This window comes from Capricornis sumatraensis, chromosome 20 (genome assembly GCF_032405125.1).
Source record: "Capricornis sumatraensis isolate serow.1 chromosome 20, serow.2, whole genome shotgun sequence".
Lineage (NCBI taxonomy): Eukaryota > Metazoa > Chordata > Mammalia > Artiodactyla > Bovidae > Capricornis > Capricornis sumatraensis.
The window spans coordinates 62,719,281-62,745,011 of record NC_091088.1 but is presented as its reverse complement, the minus strand read 5'-3'; the positions used below and the strand labels follow the sequence as shown (position 1 = coordinate 62,745,011).

General features: G+C 44.6%; 1 protein-coding gene and 1 pseudogene across 2 annotated transcripts; one reads left to right on the top strand and one right to left on the bottom strand.

The window, feature by feature from the left end:
* Positions 1-11,176: 11,176 nt before the first annotated feature.
* LOC138096875 (zinc finger protein 678-like) overlaps positions 11,177-25,731 on the bottom strand; it is a 36,331-nt pseudogene continuing 21,776 nt past the window's right edge.
* LOC138096354 (glyceraldehyde-3-phosphate dehydrogenase-like) lies at positions 12,160-13,382 on the top strand. Of its 2 annotated transcripts, XM_068992513.1 has the most exons (2): positions 12,160-12,350; positions 12,405-13,382. In XM_068992513.1, the coding sequence occupies exons 1-2, from the start codon at positions 12,228-12,230 to the stop codon at positions 13,221-13,223; spliced, it is 942 nt and encodes a 313-aa protein (XP_068848614.1). In that variant the 5' UTR covers positions 12,160-12,227; the 3' UTR covers positions 13,224-13,382. The 2 variants fall into 2 exon arrangements, with proteins under 2 accessions (XP_068848614.1, XP_068848613.1); XM_068992512.1 differs by having other exon boundaries at positions 12,160-13,382.

Genomic DNA, 25,731 nt, shown 5'->3' with positions numbered 1-25,731 from the left:
TAAGGAAAGAATTCACATTTAACTTTGAACTTTAAGTCCTTTACAGATTTTACAGGTCTGATAGGATAGTAATCTCGGCAGCAAGAATCATTTTAACAATCTGGTATATACTACTTTCTGACAGTTTTCAGAGACTTGAATGTATAACAGAAATAATTTAAAATCAATAATGTTGCTGTATCATCTTTTGGCAAATATTTTAACAAACATTCTTTAAATGACAACTTAAGGGACGGGGGAGCCTGGTGGGTTTCCGTCTATGGGGTCGCACAGAGTCGGACACGACTGGAGCAACTTAGCAGCAGCAGCAACTTTTACTTCAGTTTGTGACTCTAGACTTTAATCAAACACAGACAAATGCACAGAGCTAACTCTAATGAAAGTTTATAGAAATTTCTGTATTTGTAAATAATGCTAAAAACAAGAAAAGTGTTAGTCACTCAGTCCTGTCCTACTCTTACCAACCCCAGGGACTGTAGCTTGCCACACTTCTCTGCCCATGGGATCTCAAGGCACGAATACTGGAGTGGGTAGCTATTCCCTGCTTCATGGAATCTTCAAAAAAGAAAAACAAAAAATCAATCAAATGATGTTAACATGTTCATGCATACAGACATACACTAAATTGGGACTGTGTACTTATTAAGAGACAAATTGTCATGTCAATAAAATCAGGATAATTTTCAAATGATTGAAAATGTACATAAATATTTGAGGATGATATTGTTAGGTAGGTAGAATAGGGAAAAGGAGGCCAAAATGGCGGTGGCTAAAAGTCAAGGAAGGTCAAGGAGGGTCCAAGGACCAGGAGTGGGATGCCACTGCCTTCTCCTGAAAAAACAGCACTCCTGGCTAAACCCAATTTGCATAGGGCAGGCCCAGGTCGAGGAAGAAACATATAAAAGCAGGAGCCAAAGTGCTTTCTCTCTTTCTCTCCCGTGTTCGTGCGCTCTTCCTCTTTTTCTCCCTCCCTCCCGCTCTCCAGCAATCTCTTCTCTACAAGTCCTTGGTTTGGCATGCCCTCATGCTTCAAGGATGGATTCTCCTGCTATCTTCTAAATAAAATAGAGCTGTAACACTGATTTGCCTAAGAGCTAAAACACGGTTTGTCCAAGACCCAAGAGCTGTGATGCACCAAGGGCTTTAATGTCTGTCACTCCAAATCTTTGTTGTGATGAGACAAAGTACCAAGGTACATACACTCATGTGACAATATTATTTTAATTTTTTAAAATAGACGAGGCTACAGACATACACAGTGATTAAAAAAATAGACAGCTTTGGTTCTGAATTTTTTAATTACCTCAAAAAACTACCATTTGCATGGAACTATATTTTAAAAATTAGCACAGCTGAACATAGATAAGCAGTAATATGATTCTTGTAAACATTTTGGAAAATACCGAAATGTGATGAGACTCTATCTATCTGTGATATGAGAGTGGAGTGTACTGGAAATGATCAGACCTGGGCTTGAGTGATGAAAATCCCCACTCCCAAATCCCAGCATCTCTAGTAAACACACAGGAGTGTTGTCAACTACAAATCAGCACTTTCCGAAAGCATTGCCAGCGACTGAACAGACCTTTTAGAACTAACACCCAAAAAAGATGTCCTCTTCATTATAGGGGACTGGAATGCAAAAGTAGGAAGTCAAGAAACACCAGGAGTAACAGGCAAATTTGGCCTTGCAATGCGGAATGAAGCAGGGCAAAGACTAATAGAGTTTTGCCAAGAAAATGCACTGGTCATACCAAACACCCTCTTCCAACAACACAAGAGAAGACTCTACACATGGACATCACCAGATGGTCAACACCAAAATCAGATTGATTATATTCTTTGCAGCCAAAGATGGAGAAGCTCTATACAGTCAATAAAAACGAGACCAGGAGCTGACTGTTGCTCAGATCATGAACTCCTTATTACCAAATTCAGACTGAAATTGAAGAAAGCAGGGAAAATGACTAGACCATTCAGGTATGACCTAAATCAAATCCCTTATGATTTTACAGTGGAAGTGAGAAATAGACTTAAGGGCCTAGTTCTCATAGAGTGCCTGATGATCTATGGAATGAGGTTCATGATATTGTACAAGAGACAAGGATCAAGACCATCCCCATGGAAAAGGAATGCAAAGAAGCAAAATGGCTGTCTCGGGAGCCTTACAAATAGCTGTGAGAAGAAGAGAAGAGAAAAGCAAAGGAGAAAAGGAAAGATATAAGCATCTGAATGCAGAGTTCCAAAGAATAGCAAGAAGAGATTAAGAAAGCCTTCTTCAGAGATCAATGCAAAGAAATAGAGGAAAACAACAAAATGGGAAAGACTAGAGATCTCTTCAAGAAAATCAGAGATACCAAGGGAACATTTCATGCAAAGATGGGCTTGATAAAGGACAGAAATGGTATGGACCTACAGAAGCAGAAATATTAAGAAGAGCTGGCAAGAATACACAGAAGAACTGTACAAAAAAGATCTTCAAGACCTGGATAATCAAGATTGTGTGATCACTCACCTAGAGCCAGACATCCTGGAATGTGAAGTCAAGTGGGCCCTAGAAAGCATCACTATGAACAAAACTAGTGGAGGTGATGGAATTCCAGTTGAGCTGTTTCAAATGAAAGATGAAGCTGTGAAAGTGCTGCACTCAATATGCCAGCAAATTTGGCCACAGGACTGGAAAAGGTCCGTTTTCATTCATATCCCAAAGAAAGGCAATGCCAAAGAATGCTCAAACTACCGCACAATTGCCCTCATCTCACATGCTAGTAAAGTAATGCTCAAAATTCTCCAAGCCACACTTCAGCAACACATGAACCATGAACTTCCTGATGTTCAAGCGGGTTTTGGAAAAGGCAAAGGAACCAGAGATCAAATTGTCAACATCCGATGGATCATGGAAAAAGCTAGAGAGTTCCAGAAAAAACATCTATTTCTGCTTTATTGACTATGCCAAAGCCTTTGACTGTGTGGATCACAATAAACTGTGGAAAATTCTGAAAGAGATGGGAATACCAGACCACCTGACCTGCCTCTTAAGGAAATAGGTATGCACGTCAGGAAGCAACACTTAGAACCGGACTTGGAACATCAGACTGGTTCCAAATAGGAAAAGGAGTGCGTCAAGACTGTATATGTCACCCTGCTTATTTAACCTCTATGCAGAGAAAATCATGAGAAACGCTGGACTGAAGAAACACAAGCTGGAGTCAAGATTGCCAGGAGAAATATCAATCACCTCAGATATGCAGATGACACCACCCTTATGGCAGAAAGTGAAGAGGAACTAAAAAGCCTCTTGATGAAAGTGAAAGAGGAGAGCGAAAATGTTGGCTTAAAGCTCAACATTCAGAAAACAAAGATCATGGCATCCGGTCCCATCACTTCATGAGAAATAGATGGGGAAACAGTGGAAACTGTCTCAGACTGTATTCTTTGGGGCTCTAAAATCAGTGCAGATGGTGACTGCATCCATGAAATTGAAAGACGCTTACTCCTTGGAAGAAACATTATGACCAACATAGATAGCATATTTAAAAGCAGAGACATTACTTTTCTGACTGAGGTTCGTCTAGTCAAGGCTATGGATTTTCCTGTGGTCATGTATGGATGTGAGAGTTGGACTGTGAAGAAGGCTGAGTGCTGAAAAATTGATGCTTTTGAACTGCGGTGTTGGAGAAGACTCTTGAGAGTCGCTTAGACTTCAATGAGTTCCAACCAGTCCATTCTGAAGGAGATCAGCCCTGGGATTTCTTTGGAAGGAATGAGGCTAAAGCTGAAACTCCAGTGCTTTGGCCACCTCATGTGAAGAGTTGGCTTATTGGAAAAGACTCTGATGCTGGGAGGGATTGGGGGCAGGAGGAGAAGGGGACGACAGAGGATGAGATGGCTGGATGGCATCACTGACTCGATGGACGTGAGTCTAAGTGAACTCCGGGAGTTGATGGATAAGGAGGCCTGGCAGGCTGTGATTCATGGGGTTGCAAAAAGTCAGAGACGGCTGAGTGACTGAACTGAAGTGAGCAGCAACAAGGCCGTTTGCCATCTGCCTCTGGGGAGAAGGAACACTATGGTGCTGCACCTGACTTCAGTCCCCTAGTCATAGTTTAGGGTGGATTGAGGCACTCTGCTCAGGGGAATCTGGTGGAACGGGTCTTTAGAGAGTCAGATATTCTCAGGAACTGCTTTCATGATCCCAATCCTCGCATCTCTTCATATCTAGAAAAGCACTAAACCACTAAATGATGACTTCAGTTCCTCACGACTGGCAGGAAACCTTTTGTAAAGTAAGTGCTTGATTGCACTGAACTCCCCCTTCACCAAAGTCACATACTGACCTTCCCCCACTGGCTCTTTGGAGCAGTTTCTCAGAGTTCTCTGAGATGCTCTCTCCTGGGCTGCTGTCCTCATTTTGCCCCAAATAAAACTTAATGCACGTCTCTCAAACTGTGCATCTGTTTTAGCTGACAGTGTTTATTTCTCAAAGCAGAGTAACTAAGAAGATACGGCATTTCCTCATTAACTGTGATAGGCATATCCATCATTTTTCTTTCCAAGACCCTTGTTCAAGACAAAAAATTAAAAAAATGAATTTCATAGCGTGGAAATCTCACAGAAGCACCTGAACCAGTGAACATCAGAGGTCACGGGGTAAGAGTACATGTAAATGTGCATATCACTGCCAGGCTTCTTGGCAATATTAGGAAAACCATGATCTCAATCTACCACGAAAAATGTCAGCTTACTGCAAGTTCCACCTCCTATATACCTCCCGTGATCTGTAGCTTATAGTCCACTTAATTAGTATATTTTCCTTATCGGTATAGAGGATTGTCTCTGCTACTTTAACTTCTGAAAAATTCTGGAATGCTGAGTTCATTCTATTAACAAGGGCACTTTCTTACTCCTGTTCTAGAGAGCTGAATTGCATCCACATGTAAATTCATCACGGCATTTCCCCGACTTCCCTAAGATCCTAACACTGAACCGCATCCCAATGGGAATCTCAGATACCAGTGCCTCCCCGTATTGATCTCTCACAAAGGGAATGTATTCAACATTGAAAGTCACTATTTCATGTTGAGAATTCATCATGCTCTATAAAAAGCCAGGATACAGACAATGGAGAAAAGGCTCTGGAATATGAGGGAGATGAAACCTGAAGAGCTGGTTTTCACTATTTAAAATTTAAAAAAAAAAAAACGGGGGGGGCGGTGAATGAGAAGGTGATAACAAGCACTCCAGGCAGAAAACTTAGAAGCAGAGAACTAAAGCTTTGCAGATTCTCAGTCCAGGCATGTCAGGAGGAAAAGCAAACACAGCCCCACACCCGGGACAGGACAATTACCTGAGAAGCTGCCATTTCCTCCTCTTCTTCCTCCTGCTCTGCGTCTTCTGTGGGGATATGACGTCTCAAACTCACATCTGCATGTTGAGAAAATACCTTCAAAAGCATCCATACAGCCGTTTAACCTGCAACTGCTGCAGTGAAAAAGAAGAAAACGTCTTCTTGTTTCTCTCACCCTTTTTGGAGCTCTTTGCTGACTTCCTGTGTTCCTGATCTGTAGTGGGTAATCAAGACTAACCTGATATGCTAATCACATCCTGCTGCTCCACTCTATTGGCAGATCTTCCTGGCTAGTTCCTCTCCTTCCTTTTTGCATTACAGAGAGCAGACCTCAGAACAATTCACTAGACACAATGGACCCTACTTCTGGGCTACCTGACCCAGCCTAGGAGGGTTTTGAAAAAATGCAAGAGGAAGACCTGCATTCAGGAACCCTGAGGGAAACCTCACATTTGGCACATCTGAGACCTCAGGAAGGGAGGATTTAGGGCGGGAACTTCTAGAAGCAAAGGTAAACCTGATTCCCTGGTGAGGGGCTCTTTCTAGGATGGGTGTGATGGTCCTCGCCTGTGCCTACGCCCTTGGGGGAGGGGCGGGGAGACATGAGTGGTGGGAATCACCTGGGGGTCTTGGGTTCCTGCCAGGCTTTACTTGCAGACTTTTTCCCAAACAACTCCTATGTCCTTAGTTGTTTTCACCCCTCTCTGCAGCCTGGGGACACACGTTTTCACAAAATGATTTGCATTGTGACCAGCTCTCTGCAGGTGTGGCACCTCCAACTTTAGAGACCAGGAGCCTGGAGGTGTTTCCATCACAGCTTTCTTTGAAAATAAACCAGAGGCAGCAGGAGGCCTGGCTAGCTGCAGTCTACGAGGTCACAAAGAGTAGGACAGGACTGAGCAGCTGAACTGAACTGAACTGAGCAGGACACGCTAGGTTAACAAGTGTGTGTGGGCAGAGACAAATGCCTTTGGAAATGATGCCCTAAATGCTATCTGATGACCAACCAAGGAAATAATGATCGGTGTTGTCGTTTAAGTTACATTACACACGAATTAACACGCGAGAGCCTTGTTCTACTTCCTGTGTGTGTGTTTTTCTAGGATTTATGAATCAACTGCTACAGTTTGTTGTCTGCGCCATTTAGAGAGCTCTATTTTCTCACATCTTTAAAGTATAATGACTAAGGAAAAATTAAAGTTAGAAGCATGTCCATTTTTCTAATATTATATATTCTAAAAAATATTCAGTGTGCATGCACCAGTACCAACTTTGTAGAAGATTTCGTTTCACAGCAGACTTGAGAATAAGGTATAGACGTTTCCCATACCCATATGACTCTTGTTCCCACACGTGGACAATCTCCCTTCTTACCTTTCCCCACCAGAGTGAGCATTTGTTACCACTGATGAAGCTACAAGGACAGTAAATAAACTCTTTAGTTTACCCTTATGTTTCTCTTTTAGGGATGTGCACTCCATACCTCTGGATAAATGTATAATAACATGTGTCCATCACAGCAGTTCAACACAAATTATTTCACGGTCCTGAAAGTTCTCTAGATTTAGGATATTCAGAGTCCCTCCTTTGAAACCCATGGAAACCACAGACTGCCGCGGCCAGCACAAGCAAGAGTCGCACCTGCAAGGGGAGAGAAACGGAGCGTCCCCGCGTGGAAAAATAAGAGAGAGAGACAAAAGATGGGGTTGAGAGGATCAGACCCACTATGTCTGATGCCTTCCTTTATTAGGCCACGGTATTTATAGGGTAAAGTACGTGACTTAAGACATGTACAAGGTTATTCTTTAATCTCCAAATACAATCACCAGACCCCTACCATTGTGTACAGAATTCAATAAGATAATCTATCTTTTATGATACGTGTATAAGATAATCTATCTTCTAGGACATGTTGCAGGAACAAGACATCCTGGAGCAAGACGACCTGGAGCCTTAAGGGCTACAAGAATTCTTGAGGGTGGCGGGACAGGGAGCTTAGGACAACGCCTAAGGCTCTGCATACCTGCGGAGCAGCTCCCAGGACTTAACCCTTCACGGGCGGTCCCCCGCAACAGACCTTTTTAATCTCTTCTATATTTCCTACTAGATTCCCAGGTGACTGAGTGGGAAGAACTTTCTACCTGCCGATGCAGGACATCCAGGTGATGCGGGTTCGATCCTTGGATCAGGAAGATCCCCTGGAGGAAGAAATGGAAACCCACTCTAGTATCCTTTCCTGGGAAATCTATGGACAGAGGAGCCTGGCTGGCTACAGCCCCTGGGCTCACAAAGACTCAGACACCACTGAGCACATATGAACATTTACCTACACCAAAGTGTCATATTGTAAAATTGCTACTTTCTGTAGCATTTTTGAATGGGCTTCTTTCACTTCATAAAATGCATGTCACGATTGTCCATGTATTTTATGCCTTGAAAGCTTAACGTCCAAAAGCTTAAGAACTACCATTGTGCCTATACTCCTGCTCAGTAAATAAGTTCATCAACACCATTTTTTTACATTCCATGTATATCTGTTACGACAATATTTGTCCAAATATAGAGAACAGATGTGTGGACACGGCAGGAGAAGAGGGGGACAAACTGAAGAGCCTTCCTGACACACATACACTACCATGGCTGAAATGCCGGAGAAGACTCTTGCCAGGCCCCTGGACTGCACGGTAATCCAGCCAGTCCATCCTAAGGGAGATCAGTCCTGGGTGTTCATTGGACGGACTGATGCTGAAGCTGAAACTCCAGTACTTTGGCCACCTCATGTGAAAAGCTGACTCATTTGAAAAGCCCCTGATGCTGGGAATGATTGAAGTGGGGAGGAGAAGGGGATGACAGAGGATGAGATGGTTGGATGGCATCACCGACTCAATGGACATGAGTTTGAGTAAACTCTGCGAGTTGATGATGGACAGGGAGGCCTGGCGTGCTCCAGTCCATGGGGTTGCAAACACTTGGACATGACTGAGCAAGTGAACTGAACTGAACTGATGGTTAAAACAGGTAGCTAGTGGGAATCTGCTGGATAGCACAGGGAGCTCAGCTTGGTGCTCTGTGCTGACCAGAGGGGTGAAATGGAGATCACGGGAGGGAGGTTCAAGAGGGAGCAGATTCATGTATACTTATGGCTGATTGATGATGTCGTACAGCAGAAACTAACACAACATTGTAAAGCAATTATATTCCAATACAAAATATACATGCATCTCAAAAGGAAAAATGCTAAACAGACGGGTCACCCAGTGGTGGAGAATCCATCTGACAGTGCCAGGGACGTGAGCTTGATACCTGGTGCAGGAATACTCCACATTCTTTGGGGCAGCTAAGCCTGTGCGCCACAACTGCTGAGCCTGGGTGGGGCAACTTGCTCTTTTAGATGGGCAAGAGGCAAATGAAAGATGCTCACCAGCGCTAAACAATAAGAAATGCAAAACAAAGCTACAATGATGCATCACCTCATGCCAGTCAGAATAACAATTAGCAAGGAGCCCACTAATAATATCATAAAGATGCTTGGAGATCAGGGACCCTCCTACATGGCTGGAGGGAATGTAAACTGGGGCAGTCACAGGGGGAGGACAGTGTGGAAGTTCCTTAAAAAATGTAACCTCCTGACATTTAAGGAAATGAATTCCATGAAAAATAGACAAAACAAATTAGTTGACAAATTGACAAGTTTTGCAGTTTTTAGTCAATCATCTGCAGTTCTAAAATGACCAGTTTTGATCTAGCATTTCTAAATTCTTTACGTTAAATGTGTACGAATACACATACACTCACGTATTCCTTCTTGGTTTTCTCACTGCTAACGTGTACACCTTCAGATATTTATATGTTTTATTCAATGTGTGTTATATAAATTATGTGATGTATATATCTTCAGATATTTATATATTGCATTCAAAGTATGCCAAGGCCATGAGAAAACAGTTCCTTTAAGCCTAGACAAGAAACTTGTGCTAAGAATTATATAGGGGAAGATTTTATAAATCTTGGTTCAGAACTTTCCCATCATGGCTTTTAATTATGCTTTTTGTGACTTCGTTAAATTGACATTTGCTTAAATGAGCCCCTGAAAAGTCTTAGCTAACAGAAGAACAAAGGACAATTGAAGTAGATGAGTTTATGACTCTAGGTCCTGAGAGAATTCACAGGAAGCGTTGAGGGCCCCTGAGGAAGGTCAAGGCTAGAACCAGGCAGAGAAAGCTCCAGTACTTGAGGTTCAGGCCTTTCTAAGGGGCCCTGGGTGAAGGGCTGTGGGCTCCCCAGGCTGAGTGTGGATTGGTCCATTCAAACCAGAGGAGTAGGATTCTGGTGAGCTCTGAGGGTGTCATTGAAGAGGGGCCTGTGCAGTAGACCCTGGGCTTCAGCAAGACTGCTGGTCTCAAGGAAGGGGGTCATCTAGTGGAGGTGCTCACAGGACTGGCTGGTGTGAGTTCAAGGACCTGCAGGCTGCCTGCTGCCTAGACAGACTCTGAGGCAGCAACAGCATGGAGCAGTCAGGGAAGCTCTCAACAGTATTCTGTATGATCCTTCTTATTCAAACCATCACAATGTCCGAGTAGTTTCAAAATGGGAGAGGAGATACAACATAGAAATTGTGGGAAACATATGAATTATGAGAGTTTAACACCAGTAAGGAACTAATTTCTACAGATGCCATCCCCCTGTGCTACAAACAGTTTATTATCATGTTATCTTTCCTGCAACCTTAAAGAGGTGGGAGAGGTTAATGCTGGTGGTGCATTCACCCTTCCTTCATTCCACATCAACTGTAACACTAAAAAACCCTTCACTTTTATTAATGAACATACATTAATTTTACACAGAGGGAATAAAACTTTTTACAACTGTTGTTTGATCCTTGATTAAAATACACATTACAAGCTTCTAAAAACTTTCCGGATTCTCTGATGAAATGATCAGTGAATGTGATTTATGTGGTTTACAAAACGGAGGCTAATGTAGTAAACATGGATGGACATTAATTATATTAATATGAATTTTCTAGAAAGAGTTTTCTATACTTACATCAGGTAGAAGAGAAGGTATCCTTACTTCAAGCCTGCCAGGTAATATGCATGATTTCTCGATGTTGATGTTATAAAAAGACTTTCGATTTGAATGAACAATCCTTGTTTTATGCTTAAAAAGCAATTGCCATAATTATTGAAAACTTAGAGCAAACTTCCGTCTTACTTTGAATTATTCCCTGAACACTTACATCATGGTGACAACACAGATGTTCGACATCAGTGACAAATACCTCCATCTAGAGGTTTAGTGTGCATATAACATGACTGTGTTCTTAATCTTATAAATTGGAGAATAAATATAAATGATTCCCACCTAGTATAGAAGGGCTTCTCTTACAATTGAGGTAACAACATCACAAACAGATGTTCATATATACAGTAGAAACAAAGCACAGCACAGTAACTTGAGAGTTGAACGACATGCGTTTTGGTTCCTTAATGATCTCAAATAATGTTAATATAAACAAGGATACATGATTAATAATTATACCTCTGAAAATATCCACCCCTTCATCTTGTGATCCATACAAACATATCAATTTTGTGCATGTTTTAAATATGGAATACTTGCTACAGTGTTTCTGTTTAGAGTAATTCAACAAAAGTGGTACCAATGAAATGCTTTCTAGTATGAATTCTCTGGCATTGATTTACTTCTGATGTTTGATTAAACTCTTGTCTATATTTTTGTATTTCATTCATGTATCTTTCCAAAGTAAACACTCGTTGTTTCAAAATTGTATATTTAGGACCAACCTTTTTTATCATTGACTCATTTCTAGGGTTTCTCTGCAGTATGTATTCTCTGACGGGGAGTGAGGTGATGGCTGTGACGAAATCCTTTGCCACATTCCTTACATGTCTAACATTTCTCTGCAGTGTGAATTCTCTGATGTTGAGAAAGACCTGAACTCTGGGGAAAGGCTTTGCCACAGTCTGTACATTTATCAAGTCTCTCCCCAGTATGGATTCGTTGATGTCGAGTAAGATGTGAACAATGGATAAAGGCTTTGCCACATTTGTTACATTTGTATGGTTTCTCCCCAGTATGAGTTCACTGAGGTACAGGAAGATGCCAGTTAAAGGCTTTGCCACATTCTGTACGTTTATAAGGTCTCTCCCCAGTGTGGATTCGTTGATGTTGAGTAAGAAGTGAATAACGGGTAAAGGATTTGCCACATTCTGTACATTTATGAGGTCTCTCCCCAGTGTGGATTCACTGATGTTCAGTTAAAGTTGAACTCTGCTTAAAAGCCTTGCCACATGCTGTACATTTATATTTTGGCCATCTGATGCGAAAAGCTGACTCATTCGGAAAGACCCTGATGATGGGAGATTGAAGGCAGGAGGAGAAGGGGACAACAGAGGATGAGATGGTTGGATGGCATCACTGACTCAATGGACATGAGTTTGAGTAGACTCCAGGAGTTGGTGATGAACAGGGAGACCTGGCATGCTGTGGTTCATGGGGTCGCAAAGATTTGGACACGACTGAATGACTGACCTGAACTGATTCATGTCAATAAAATCAAGATTATTTTTAATGGGTTAAAATATATACATCTACTTGTGAGTGATATTCTTTGTATATTTTAAATACACCAGGGTGCAAACATATTCAATGGTATAAGATAAATTAGAGCTCTTGGTTCTGAAACTTTAATTTCTTGACAAACTGTATCATTTTGTTGAGCTGTAGCTTAGAAATTCAACACAGGTGAAAACTTAGCACCAATATGATTATTTCAAATATTTTGGGCTCTCTGCTCCTGCCCATTCAACAGATATCCGTAACTTCTGTGCTGTGCCAGCCGCATCCCTGAGACAAGATGGTGAAGGTCGGAGTGAACGGATTCGGCCGCATCGGGCGCCTGGTCACCAGGGCTGCTTTTAATACTGGCAAAGTGGACATCGTTGCCATCAATGACCCCTTCACTGACCTTCACTACATGGTCTACATGTTCCAGTATGATTCCACCCATGGCAAGTTCCATGGCACAGTCAAGGCAGAGAACGGGAAGCTCATCATCAATGGAAAGGCCATCACCATCTTCCAGGAGCGAGATCCTGCCAACATCAAGTGGGGTGATGCTGGTGCTGAGTACGTGGTGGAGTCCACTGGGGTCTTCACTACCATGGAGAAGGCTGGGGCTCACTTGAAGGGTGGTGCCAAGAGGGTCATCATCTCTGCACCTTCTGCTGATGCCCCCGTGTTTGTGATGGGCGTGAACCACGAGAAGTATAACAACACCCTCAAGATTGTCAGCAATGCCTCCTGCACCACCAACTGCTTGTTGGCCAAGGTCATCCATGACCACTTTGGCATCGTGGAGGGACTTATGACCACTGTCCACACCATCACTGCCACCCAGAAGACTGTGGATGGCCCTTCCGGGAAGCTGTGGCGTGATGGCCGAGGGGCTGCCCAGAACATCATCCCTGCTTCTACTGGCGCTGCGAAGGCCGTGGGCAAGGTCATCCCTGAGCTCAACGGGAAGCTCACTGGCATGGCCTTCCGCGTCCCCACCCCCAATGTGTCCATTGTGGATCTGACCTGCCGCCTGGAGAAACCTGCCAAGTATGATGAGATCAAGAAGGTGGTGAAGCAGGCGTCAGAGGACCCTCTCAAGGGCATTCTAGGCTACACTGAGGACCAGGATGTCTCCTGCGACTTCAACAGCGACACTCACTCTTCTACCTTCGATGCTGGGGCTGGCATTGCCCTCAACGACCACTTTGTCAAGCTCATTTCCTGGTATGACAATGAATTCAGCTACAGCAACAGGGTGGTGGACCTCATGGTCCACATGGCCTCCAAGGAGTAAGGTCCCTGGACCCCCAGCCCCAGCAGGAGCACGAGAGGAAGAGAGAGTTTCTCAGCTACTGGGGAGTCCTGCCCCACCTCCACCACACTGAGAATCTCCCGACCTCCACACATTTCCATCCCCAAGGCCCTGAGGAAAGGGAAGGGCTTAGGGAGCCCTGCCTTGTAACGTACCACCAATAAAAGTACCCTATACCCAGAAAAAAAAAACAAAAACAAATATTTTGGAAAAAAAATGTGAATAAGAAGACCATGTGTGATATGAGTGTGGAGTGTACTGGAAACATCACACCTGGGCTTCAGTGATGAAAATGCCCACTCCCCAAACCCAGTGTCTATCATCAACAGAGTGAGCGTTCGTTTTCCAAAGTAAAGAGAAACCAAAAAGACGTGGAATTTCTCCATTAACTGTGAGGGTTTTCACACGCTCCCCACTCCATTTTTCCACAGGCTTGCTAAAGACAGAGGGGAAAAATGAACTTCCTAGCCTGATAATCTCAGAGAAATCGCCAGAGCCAGTGGACAGCATCTGTCATGGTGTAAATGAATCACACGGAAGATGCACTATCAGAGCCTGGGCATTTAGGGAAAAATAAGGAAATTATAACTTGAACCTAACAAGCAGATATCAGTTTTATGCAAAATTCATTTTATATATACTTCCTCTGTTTTGTATCCTAACAGTGTGTTTAACTAGTAAGCCTTAGCATCACAGAGGACAGTGTCTCCTAGTTTCCTTTTTATTTCTGCGCATTTTCTGAAAAATTCTGGATCACTGAGTTGATTCAATATATAAGGGCATTTTCTAACTCCTAAAGAGCTGAATTGCATCCACGTGTGAACTCATCATGGCATTTCCCCTACTTCCCGAAGATCCCAACACTGAACCACATCCCAGTGGGAATCTCGGATACCAGTGCCTCTCCGTGTTGATCTCTCACAAGGGAATATGTTCACCAGCTCAAAGTCACTCATTCAGGTTGGGAATTCATCATGTTCTATAGAAAGCCAGGATACAGACAATGGAGAACAGGATCTGGGACACAAGGGAGAGATGGTCTAAAGAGCCAGTCTTCACTATGATAAGAAGAAAAGGAAAAAATAAGAAGTGGATAACAAACACCCCAGGCAGAAAAATTAGAAGCAGAGAGCTAAAGGTTGGCAGATTCTCAGTCCAGGCATTTCAGGAGGAAAGCAGACACAGCCCCAGGCCTGGAACAGAACATGGACCTGAGAAGCTGCCATTTCCTCCTCTTCTTCCTCCTGCTCTGTCTTCTCTGGGGATGTTATGTAGCAAACACACCTCTGCACCTTGAGAAAATACCTTCAAAGTCATCCGCAGGGCTCTTTAACCTGCAACTACTTCACCTACAGACAGAATGACTTGAAAACCTGAAAAGACCCACCTCTCCTGTCCTGTCTCAGGAGAGATTCAGGAACAATCACCTCCTACCTGGAGACCAGCCTGCGAACTTATTTCTTGATTGTTCTCTCCCCATAGAGAGCTCCTAACCCTCTGCTCACACAGATGATGTGAGCTGACTGCCTTCCCCAGTCCAAACCCAGCTAGACCAACCCTGCAGCCTCTCCTCAGACTGAAGCTGGTCCTCAGTTCTCACAGATGGACCAGGAGCCATGTCCTTAACCCAGGCCTCCCCTTAGAAGCCCCTGGAGCACTTCCTACACACCATACGGATGCCCCCACAGGACCAAGAGAGAACTCTGTGGGGCGGGCACCAGGGAGGTCCTTTCCTAACACTGGTCACATGACCCTGATGGGAAACACATGGAAATCACTTGGTCAATGGTTCAGATTCTTTCTGAACCATTTCAGTGAATATGAACCCCTCGAGGTCAGGTCTCCACTCTAAGAAGTTATGAATCTGCAGGTCTGAGGTGGGGTCATTAAATCATCTTTAGCAAGTTCTCTGTTCTGATGCTTCTTCCCCAAGACCCACACTAGGAGCCCTGACCTTGAGCCTTCTCACTCAGCACAGCTGAGACATCTCAGGAGGGGAGGGTTTAGAGTGGGAATTTCTGAGGGAGGTCAGGCTAGAACCAGGCAGAGAAAGCTCCAGTACTTGGGGTCAGGCCTTTCTAAGGGACCCTGGGTGAAGTGCTGTGGGCTCCCCAGGCTGAGCGTGGATGGGTCCATTCAAACGAGAGGAGCAGGAATCTGGTGAGCTCTGAGGGTGTCATTGAAGCGGGGCCTGTGCAGTAGACCCTGGGCTTCAGCAAGACTGCTGATCTCAAGGAAGGGGGTCGTCTAGTGGAGGTGCTCACAGGACTGGCTGGTGTGAGTTCAAGGACCTGCAAGCTGCCAGCTCCCCAGACAGATGCTGAGGCAGCAACAGCATGGGGCAGTCAGGGAAGCTCTCAACAATACTCTGTATGATCCTTCTTATTAGAACTATCATATTGTCCCTGCCATTACAGAGAGGGGGAAAAAGTACAATGGATAAATGATGGGAAATACATGATCAAATTATATGAGGCTAAAGGGCAGTAACAGATGTCATCCCACTGTGCTACCCAATAGTTCACTGTTATGCATTCTTCCTTGCAACCTTAAATAAGGTGGAGAGGTTAATGTCGGTGGTAGGTAAACACTTAATTCATTACACAGCAACTGCATCACCAGAAACCATTCACTTTTATTGATTAACATGTATGAATATCAGATGTAGTCAGAACGAAACCTTTTACAATCCACTGTGTGACCCTTGATTAGAATACAGATTACAAGCATAGACAACGATATGCATTTTTCTGATACAATGGTCTGAGAGTTGCACTTTCTATGGTTACAATAGGAAGGCTAATCATTTAATCAAGAAGGCATAGATTAATTACATGATTTTTCTGGGAAGGGTTTCCCATACTTTTCCAGGGTATTAGAGAAATCTTTGTTTCAAACATGCCAATTAATATTCATGACTTCTGTTGATATTATAAAAATATGTCAAAATTTCAGTCAACTGTCATTTGTATTATCCTTAAAAAGCCAGTGACATTGAAAATTTAGAACAAACCTCTGTCTGACTTTAATATGTGGAATTAGTCCCTGAACACTTACATCATGGTGACCTACAGGGTTGTTTGACACCAATGACAAATACCTCCATTTAGATGTTCAGCGTCCATGTTATATTAGTATGTCTGTAATGTCCTTAATGGAGAATAAATACCAATGGTTCCTACCTCAGATAGAAGGGATTCTCTTATCACTGAGTCAGCAACCATCAAAAACTTGAGTTCACATACACAGTAGAAACAAACCATAAAATGTAGTATTTTGAGATTGAGTTACTTTCATTCGGTTTTCAAATAATCTCAAATATGTCAAAACAAGCAAGAATACATTGCTAATACTTGTACCACTCCACACACAACCCTTCATTCTAACATATCAATTTTCTCTGTGTTTTAACTGTGGATTGCTATGCACAGTAATTCTCCTTCAGAGGAAATTTGGGAAAGAGGAATTGATGAAATGCTTCCTAGTATGAATTCTCTGATATTTATTTAGAGTTGATTTTTATTACAACTTTCCTACTTTTTTTTTTTTTCATCATCACATATCTTTTCTGAAGAAATGCTCTAGGGTTATTAAAGTGTACATTTAGGACTAATCTCTTTCATCACTTATGACATTACTAGAGTTTCTCTCCAGTACGTGCTCTCTGATATCTAGTGAGGTGAGAGCTCTAATTAAAGCCTTTGCCACTTTCCTTACATTTAAGTTTTTAAGTTTTTTCTGAAGGATGAATTCTCTGCTGTTGATGAAGACTTGAGCTCTGGGTAAAGGCTTTGCCACATTCTTTACATCGGAATGGTTTCCAGTACAAATTTGCCAATGTTGAATAAAGCTAGGAATTTGGTTAAAGGCTTTGCCACAACCCTTAAATTTATAAGGTTTCTCTCCAGTATGAATTATCTGATGCCTACTAAGAGTTGAACTATGATTGAAGTTTTGCCACACTCTGTGCATTTATAAGGCTTCTCCTCAGTATGAATTCGCTTATGTTGAATAAATTTTGAGCAATGCATAAAGGCCTTGCCACATTCTGTACATTTAAGTCTTCTCTGCATTACCAATGTGAATTTTTTAATGTCTAGCAAGAATGGATATCAGATTAGTTTTTCCACATTACATATATTTATAAGGCTTCTCTCCAGTATGAATTTGCTGATGCTGAGTGAGATATGAGTACTGGTTAAAGGCTTTGCTCCATTCTGTACATATGAAAGGTTGCCTTCCTGTATGAATTTTCCTATGTCTATTTAGATTTAATGGTTTAGCAAGACTTTACCACATTTATTACACTTGTCATGCTTCTGTGGATTTTGAATACTCTGCTGTTGAATAAGTTTTAAAGATTAATTTCTCTTATATAGAGAAAGATGTGATCATTGATAAAAGATATTCATACATTTATTACTTTTAAAATCATTGTCTGAAGACTGAGGTCCCTGATGTTTCATAAGACTTGAATCTCAGTCAACATTACCCCCAGTTTCATTGCATGAAAATCTTCTCCCTTCCCTATAGATATTCTTGTGATTGTTGGAGGTAGCGTTCTTGCTTAAAGCTTTCCCCATTTTATTACACATGAAAAATTCTTTCACATTGAGTATACTGTGATATGTTTTCAACCATGATGGTTGGATTAGTCTCTTTCAAAATAAGCAACATTACAGACTTTGGAACAAAGAGAAAACAGCTGTTGGTTGAAGAATATTGAACTCTGGCTAAAAGATCCCTCAAATGGATTATACTGGGAATTGTTAACCTAAACTTTAAATACCTGGTTTTCAGACATATTTTATTGTGTGTTACCTGCATTCAGAAAGGTTTGAATGAGTACTTACAGTATAGATTAGGTGACTTTCCAGATTTTCCATATTTCCTTTCAGAGAACATGTATGTTTCAAAAAAGCATGGGTCTTTGCTTACAAACATACACTTCTCAGCAGATATTAATGACTGAAATGGGCGTTTTTCTCAGTTTGGTTCATATCCTCCTTTTCTTTTGGCATTAATATTTATATTATGAGAAGCTGTCCTCATTTGGTTATGTCCATCATAACATCCTCTCAGTATTTCACATGCCCTTTCATTAAATGTAAATTTCCGATGTGAAATCTTTCATATATTGTTAACTTTTCTTGGGGGAATAAATCTGCTAAGCCTGGCTTTTGGGGCATCAAACCCTGCATGTCATGAAAAGACACAGCTGAAAGTAAATAACAAGTTATTCCACCACTTACTATTCTCAGGGAATCTACTTTACAACCTACATAAAATTGATACTCGCTTAGCTAGGTTAGGAATAAAACAGACACAGGAGTCAAGACGGCAGAGGATTAGGAAGATGTGGAGTTCGTCTCGCTCCACAGACGCATCGAGAATACATCTGTCATGGGACAATATTCACAGAGCCCCTGCTGAACACGAGCAGAGGACCTTGACACCTAAAAGGACAAAAAAGATTCCCTCATAGCCAGGTAGGATCAAAGAAACAAGAAGGAAACTGGTGAGGAGAGGAAGTGAGATGGGACCTGCAGCCCTTGGCGGAGCTCAGTGGGACAGAAGGGAGCCTTATCCTCTTATGGGAAGAGGAGGCAGTACCAGTTAGAGGCAGGCAGGACGGAGTGAGACCTCTACAGATGGTACTAACCACAGCCCTGCTCCCCAAGCCTGAGAGGGGTGTCCACCGCTGCACACAATGGCTGGGTGCTGGGATGTGGGGTTTGGAGAGCAGATCCAGGCAGAGGACTGGGGTTGGCTGCGAGGAGACATCCTGAGGGGGCAGGAGGGAGAGAGGAGCTCTGCAAACGGGAATGCTTGTGGAGGAAGCCTGAACCACCGGAGAAGCAGAGCAGCGTTGTTGAGTGATGCCTGAAGGGCAGGGCGGCCATCCCATCCTCTGTCCGCGTGCTCCAGCCTTTGCCTCACTAGGCACTAGCGAGGGCTCCCAGCACGGTCCGTTCAGTTCAGTCGCCCAGTTGTGTCCGACTCTCTGTGAACCCCACGGACTGCAGGGCAATCTCATGACCCCAGCTGCTGCCTCCTCCTCAGCAATCTTAAATTTACAAAGCAAACATTTTCACCATGCAAGGTGCCTACGAATTCTGTAATGCAGTTCTTCACACAAGTGTTTTTATTTTGGTGTGTTTTACTAGATGTTTTGAATCTAAAATCTTAAATGATCTTGATATATAATTAATCTGAAAGTAAGAACGTAGGGGACACAGTCCTGGTAAGCTTCATAACAAACAAGATAAACTTAACAAAGTAACAGTTCTTATGAAATCAAACAAAAATTGAGAGCTTAAAATATGGTGGAATGTTTTTAAGTCTCAATTCTTGTTTAATTTAACACAGGGAACTCTACTCATTGCTCTATGGTGACCTAAATGGTATGGAAATCTAAAATAGAGTGGATAAATATTGTATATGTGCATGCTGGTAAGTCGCTTCAGTCACATCTGACTCTTTGCGACTCTGTGGACCGTAGCCCGCCAGGCTGCTCTGCCCATGGGATTCTCCAGGCAACACTTCTGTAGTGGGTGGCCATGCCCTCCTCCAGGGATTACACACACACACACACACACACACACACACACACACACACATGTATATATACATATAACTGATTTACTCTGCAGTACAGCATAACCTAACATCAACATTGTAAAGCAACTATACTCAAATTATTTTTTTCATTAAAAAAATACTTTATATAATCTAACAAGTTTAATAGTGAGAATTAACCACAAACATTTAGGTGGTAAATGTTCTAATTTCCCAAGTCAACAATGTAAAAATTCCATGAGTTGAGTAAATATAAAAGTATTTTAGGTTTGTGGAAATGGGGCAGATACACTTAACATTATTGATATTAATTTGTACAAAGAAAAACCAAACTTTGAAGAAATCTTCAGGTTTGTATTTCTCACTGGAGAGAGGTCCCTTATGCAGTGAAGAAATCAGTTGAGTATGAAATTTATCAAGTCATATGTATAGTTTGCAGGGGATTGGAAATTATAAAGCAGAAAACAAATAATATCTGTCCCCAGTATTCCTAGAAGTTTGGCAATTTGTCCATGACTCCACTCACACACTTCTGTCTAGAGACAGAACCACAGCATTTAAAAGGGCAAATATATGAGGAAAATATGAAAAGGGTTATATTTCATTTTCTTGGACTCCAAAATCTATGCAGAAATTGACTGCAGCCACGCATTGGAAGGACTGATGCTGAGGCTGAAACTCTAATACTTTGACCATCTCATGTGAAGAGTTGGCTCATTGGAAAAGACCCTGATGCTGGGAGGGATTGGAGGCAGGAGGAGAAGGGGACGACAGAGGATGAGATGGTTGGAAGGCATCACCAGCTCAATGGACATGGGTTTGGGTGGACTCTGGAAGTTGGTGATGGACAGGGAGGCCTGGCGTGCTGTGGTTCATGGGGTTGGAAAGAGTTGGACATGACTGAGCGACTGAACTGAACTGAACTGAGACACCAACCTTTTGTCTGGTGATGCAGAGTAACATGTCAATTTTCTACCTGTCTTAACTATGGATTACTATCTACACTAATTCTCCTCCAGGAACTTCAGAAAAGAGAAATTGATGAAATGCTTTCCTATACATTCTTGTTCTTTTTTTTTTTAAACAGAAGCGCGACCGATTCTTTATTAAATTATACAAAAAAAAGGGGAAGGGAGGGGGGCAGCTGTGGGGCTCAGCCCCAACCCTGGCCCCACCCCGTCCTGGCGCTGTCTGAGAAAGGGATCTGAGGCAGGAGACCCAGGGATCAGTCAGGGCAGGGATGGGCAGGGCAGGGTCACGTGGGGCTGGGATGCAGAGCTTAGGAAGGAGAGGCTATGGAAGGAGGGAGAGGTTGGCTGTGGGAAGGGCGGGAAGAGAGGAGGGAGAGGGAGGGGGTGACTGGGGACCAGCTGGGGAGCTCAGATGGAGCAGGTAAGGAGGTGGGAGACGGCAGTGAGGATGCAGGTGCGGCATGAGAAGGCTGGGGGGAGAGAGGGCGGCAACTCTGGCGCGGGGCCCAGAGCAGGGAGCCAGGGGAAGAGTGGTTGCCCGAGGCGCTCCCCACCCCCACCTCCGGGCCCCGAGCGGCCTCCCTCCCCCCCAGCCCACTGGCAGGGGGCTCAGGCCGACGCCCCGTTTTCTGCCTTCTGCCGCGTGGGACCCGCTTCATCCTCCTCTTCATCCTCCTCCTCTGCGCCGTCCTCCTCCTCCTCCTCCTCCACTTCTTTCTTCCGCTCTTCCCGGCCTGCCTTCTCCTCCGCCTTCTCTTTCTTCTCCTTCGGGTCCTTGGCGCTTAACTCGGCCGCTGCCTCCATGCTCTTCTCCCACACGGGGCCGGGGCCGGGGCCGGGGCTGGGGCTGGCGGGGAGTCGGGGTCCCGGGGCCTGCACGGAAGGGCCCTGGGCGGCAGAGGTTGGCCGCGGCCGGAACCTGGCGCGGGGGCGGCGGCGGCCGCTGGGCAAGCGGGGGCTCAGGAAGAGGCGGCCGGGGCGCGCGGGGCGGGGCGGGGCGCGCGGGGCGGGGCGGGGCGCGCGGGGCGGGGCGGGGCGCGCGGGGCGGGGCGGGGCGCGCGGGGCGGGGCGGGGCGCGCGGGGCGGGGCGGGGCGCGCGGGGCGGGGCGGGGCGCGCGGGGCGGGGCGGGGCGCGCGGGGCGGGGCGGGGCGGGGCGCGCGGGGCGGGGCGGGGCGCGCGGGGCGGGGCGGGGCGCGCGGGGCGGGGCGGGGCGCGCGGGGCGGGGCGGGGCGCGCGGGGCGGGGCGGGGCGCGCGGGGCGGGGCGGGGCGCGCGGGGCGGGGCGGGGCGCGCGGGGCGGGGCGGGGCGCGCGGGGCGGGGCGGGGCGCGCGGGGCGGGGCGGGGGTGGGTCTGCAGCGGGGACCGCAGGGCTGCGCCGTCAGGAGGGCGGGCGGAAGGGCGGTGCGGGCGGTGCCGGCGCGCTCAGGCCGCGGTGGCTCGGTCCTCGGCTCCCCGCCCCCGCCCCCGCACCCGCAGAGCTGCCGCCGACCAGCCGTGCCTATACATTCTTTGATATTTATTTAGATGTGATTAAATACTTTGTTACTTTTTTGTTTTAACATCACTCACTTATCTTTCTTTTACAAACCCTTTCTTGTTTTCTACACTACATTTGGGATGAACTTCTTTCATCACTTATTCAGTTCAGTTCAGTTCAGTTCAGTCGCTCAGCCGTGTCCGACTCTTTGCGACCCCATGAATCGCAGCACGCCAGGCCTCCCTGTCCATCACTCAGACTCGCGTCCATCGAGTCAGTGATGCCATCCAGCCATCTCATCCTGGGTCGTCCCCTTCTCCTCCTGCCCCCAATCCCTCCCAGCATCACAGTCTTTTCCAATGAGTCAACTCTTCGCATGAGGTGGCCAGAGTACTGGAGTTTCAGCTTTAGCATCATTCTCTCCAAAGAAATCCCAGGATTGATCTTCAGAATGGACTGGTTGGATCTCCTTGCAGTCCAAGGGACTTTCAAGAGTCTTCTCCAACACCACAGTTCAAAAGCATCAATTCTTCGGCGATCAGCCTTCTTCACAGTCCAACTCTCACATCCATACATGACTACTGGAAAAACCATAGCCCTGACTAGACGGACCTTAGTGTAATGTCTCTGCTTTTGAATATGCTATCTAGGTTGGTGATAACTTTTCTTATAAGGCGTAAGCGTCTTTTAATTTCATGGCTGCAGTCACCATCTGCAGTGATTTTCGAGCCCCCCAAAATAAAGTCTAACACTGTTAACACTGTTTCTCGATCTATTTCTCATGGAGTGATAGGACCGGATGCCATGATCTTCGTTTTCTGAATGTTGAGCTTGAAGCCAGCTCTTTCACTCTCCTCTTTTACTTTCATCAAGAGGCTTTTTAGTTCCTCTTCACTTTCTGCCATAAGGGTGGTGTCATCTGCATATCTTACATTACTAGAATTTCTCTCCAGTATGTACTCTGCATATACATTAAATAATCAGGGTGATGATATATACAGCCTTGACATACTCCTTTCCCCATTTGGAACCAGTCTGTTGTTCCATGTCTGGTTCTAACTGTTGCTTCTTGACCTGCATACAGGTTTCTCAGGGGGCAGGTGAGGTGGTCTAGTATTCTCATCTGTTTAAGAATCTTCCACAGTTTGTTGTGATCCACACAGTCAAAGGCTTTAGTGTGCACAATAAAGCAGAACTGGATGTTTTTCTGGAATTCCCTTTTCCTATGATCCAATGAATGTTGGCATTTTAATTTCTGATTCCTCTGCATTTTCTAAATCCAGCTTGTACATCTGCAAGTTCATGGTTCACGTACAGTTGAAGGCTGGCTTGAAGGATTTTGAGCATTACCTTGCCAGCATGTGAAATGAGCGCTATTGTGCAGTAGTTCGAACATTCTTTGGCATTGCCCTTCTTTGGGACTGGAATGAACACTGTCCTTTTCCAGTCCTGTGGCCACTGCTGAGTTTTCCAAATTTGCTGGCATACCTAGCGCAGCACTTTCACAGCATTGTCTTTTAGGATTTGAAATAGCTCAGCTGGAATTCCATCACCACCACAAGCTTTGTTGGTAGTAATTCTTCTTAAGGCCCACTTGACTTCACGCTCCAGGATGTCTGGCTGTAGATGAGTGACAACACCATTGTGGTTATCCAGGTCATTGAGACCTTTGTTGTACAGTCCTGTGTATTCTGGCCACCTCTTCTTAATCTCTTCTCCTTCTGTTAGGTCCATGGCATTTCTGTCCTTTATCGAGCCCATCTTTGCATGAAATGTTCCCTTGGTATCTCTAATTTGCTTGAAGAGACCTCTAGTCTTTCCCATTCTATTGTTTTCTTCTCTTTCTTTGCATTGTTCACTTAAGGCTTTCTTATCTCTCCTTGCTAGTCTTTGGAACTCTGCATTCAGATGGGTATATCTTTCCTTTTCTCCTTTGCCTTTCACCTCTCTTCTTTTCTCAGCTCTTTGTAAGCCTTGCTCAGACAACCATTTTTCCTTTTTGCATTTCTTTTTCTTGAGGATGGTTTTGGTCACTGCCTCCTGTACAAGGTTACAAAGCTCTGTCCATAGTTCTTCAGGCAGTCTGTCTATCAGATCGAATCCCTTGACTCTACTTGTCACTTCCACTGTATAATCATGTTGTTGTTGTTCAGTCGCTCAGCCGTGTCTGACTTTGCAACCCCATGGATTGCACCACACCAGGCTTCCCTGTCCATCACCACCTCTGGAGCTTGCTCAAACATGTCCCTTGAGTTGGTGATGCTATCCATTGTCCTGTTCTCTTTTGTCCCCTTCTCCTCCTGCCTTCAGTCTTTCCCAGCATCAGGGTCTTTTCCAGTGAGCCAGCTCTTCACATCAGGTGGCCAAAGTATTGGAGTTTCAGCTTCAGCATTAGTCTGTCCAGTGAATATTTGGCACTGATCTCCTTTCGGATGGACTGGTTGGATCTCCTTGCAGTCCAAGGGACTCTCAAGAGTCTTCTCCAACACTGCAGTTCAAAAGCATCAATTCTTCGGCACTCAGCTTTCTTTATAGTCCAACTCTCACATCCATACATGACTACTGGAAAAACCAAAGCTTTGGCTAGACAGACCTTTGTCGGCAAAGTAATGTCTCTGCTTTTTAATATGTTGTCTAGGTTGGTCATAACTTTTCTTCCAAGGAACAAGTGTCTTTTAATTTCATGGCTGCAGTCACCATCTGCAGTGATTCTGGAGCCCCAAAAAGTTTATTTTGTTTTTATTTCATTACTCTACGAGGTGGATCCAAACAGTTGCGGTTTATAGCATAGCATGTTCTGTCTGTCTGTCCTACCTATATTTCCCTCAAGAGGTTGAGATTATCAGACCTCTTTTGAGCTCTCTCATCAATTTAGAGTTTCTTTTTCTGTCTGGGTTCAGGGAGTGTGGGAATTTCATTCTCTTTTCACTTGAGAGACCTCCGCACTGTCCTACAGTCTGGCTGTTAACAATTGACATTGCCAGCATCCAACATGTAGGAGGGCTCGCTTCTCTCTACAACCCTTTCCAGCGTTTATTGGTTTTAGACTTCTTGCCAATGTCCATTCTGACCTGTGTGAGTTCTGATTGGCATTTCTCTTAAGATTTCACCATGTTGAAATATTTTCATATGATTTTTTAAAAAACAGTGTGAGTAAAACACCTCTGTCCCCTTGACCGACTGCCCTGTTTCAAATTCTTTTTTTAGGATCTACCAGAGGACATTTGTTCAGAATAGATTTTTTTTTTTCCTTTCAGCCCCGTGAAAGTGGAGTCGCTCAGTCCTGTATGACTCTTTGCGACTCCATGGACTGTAGCCTACCAGGCTCCTCCATCCATGGGACTTTCCAGGCAGGAATACTGGAGTGGTTGCCATTTCCTTCTCCCTAAGCCCCATGCTCCTGCTGCTGCTGCTAAGTCGCTTCAGTCGTGTCCGACTCTGTGCGACCCCATAGACGGCAGC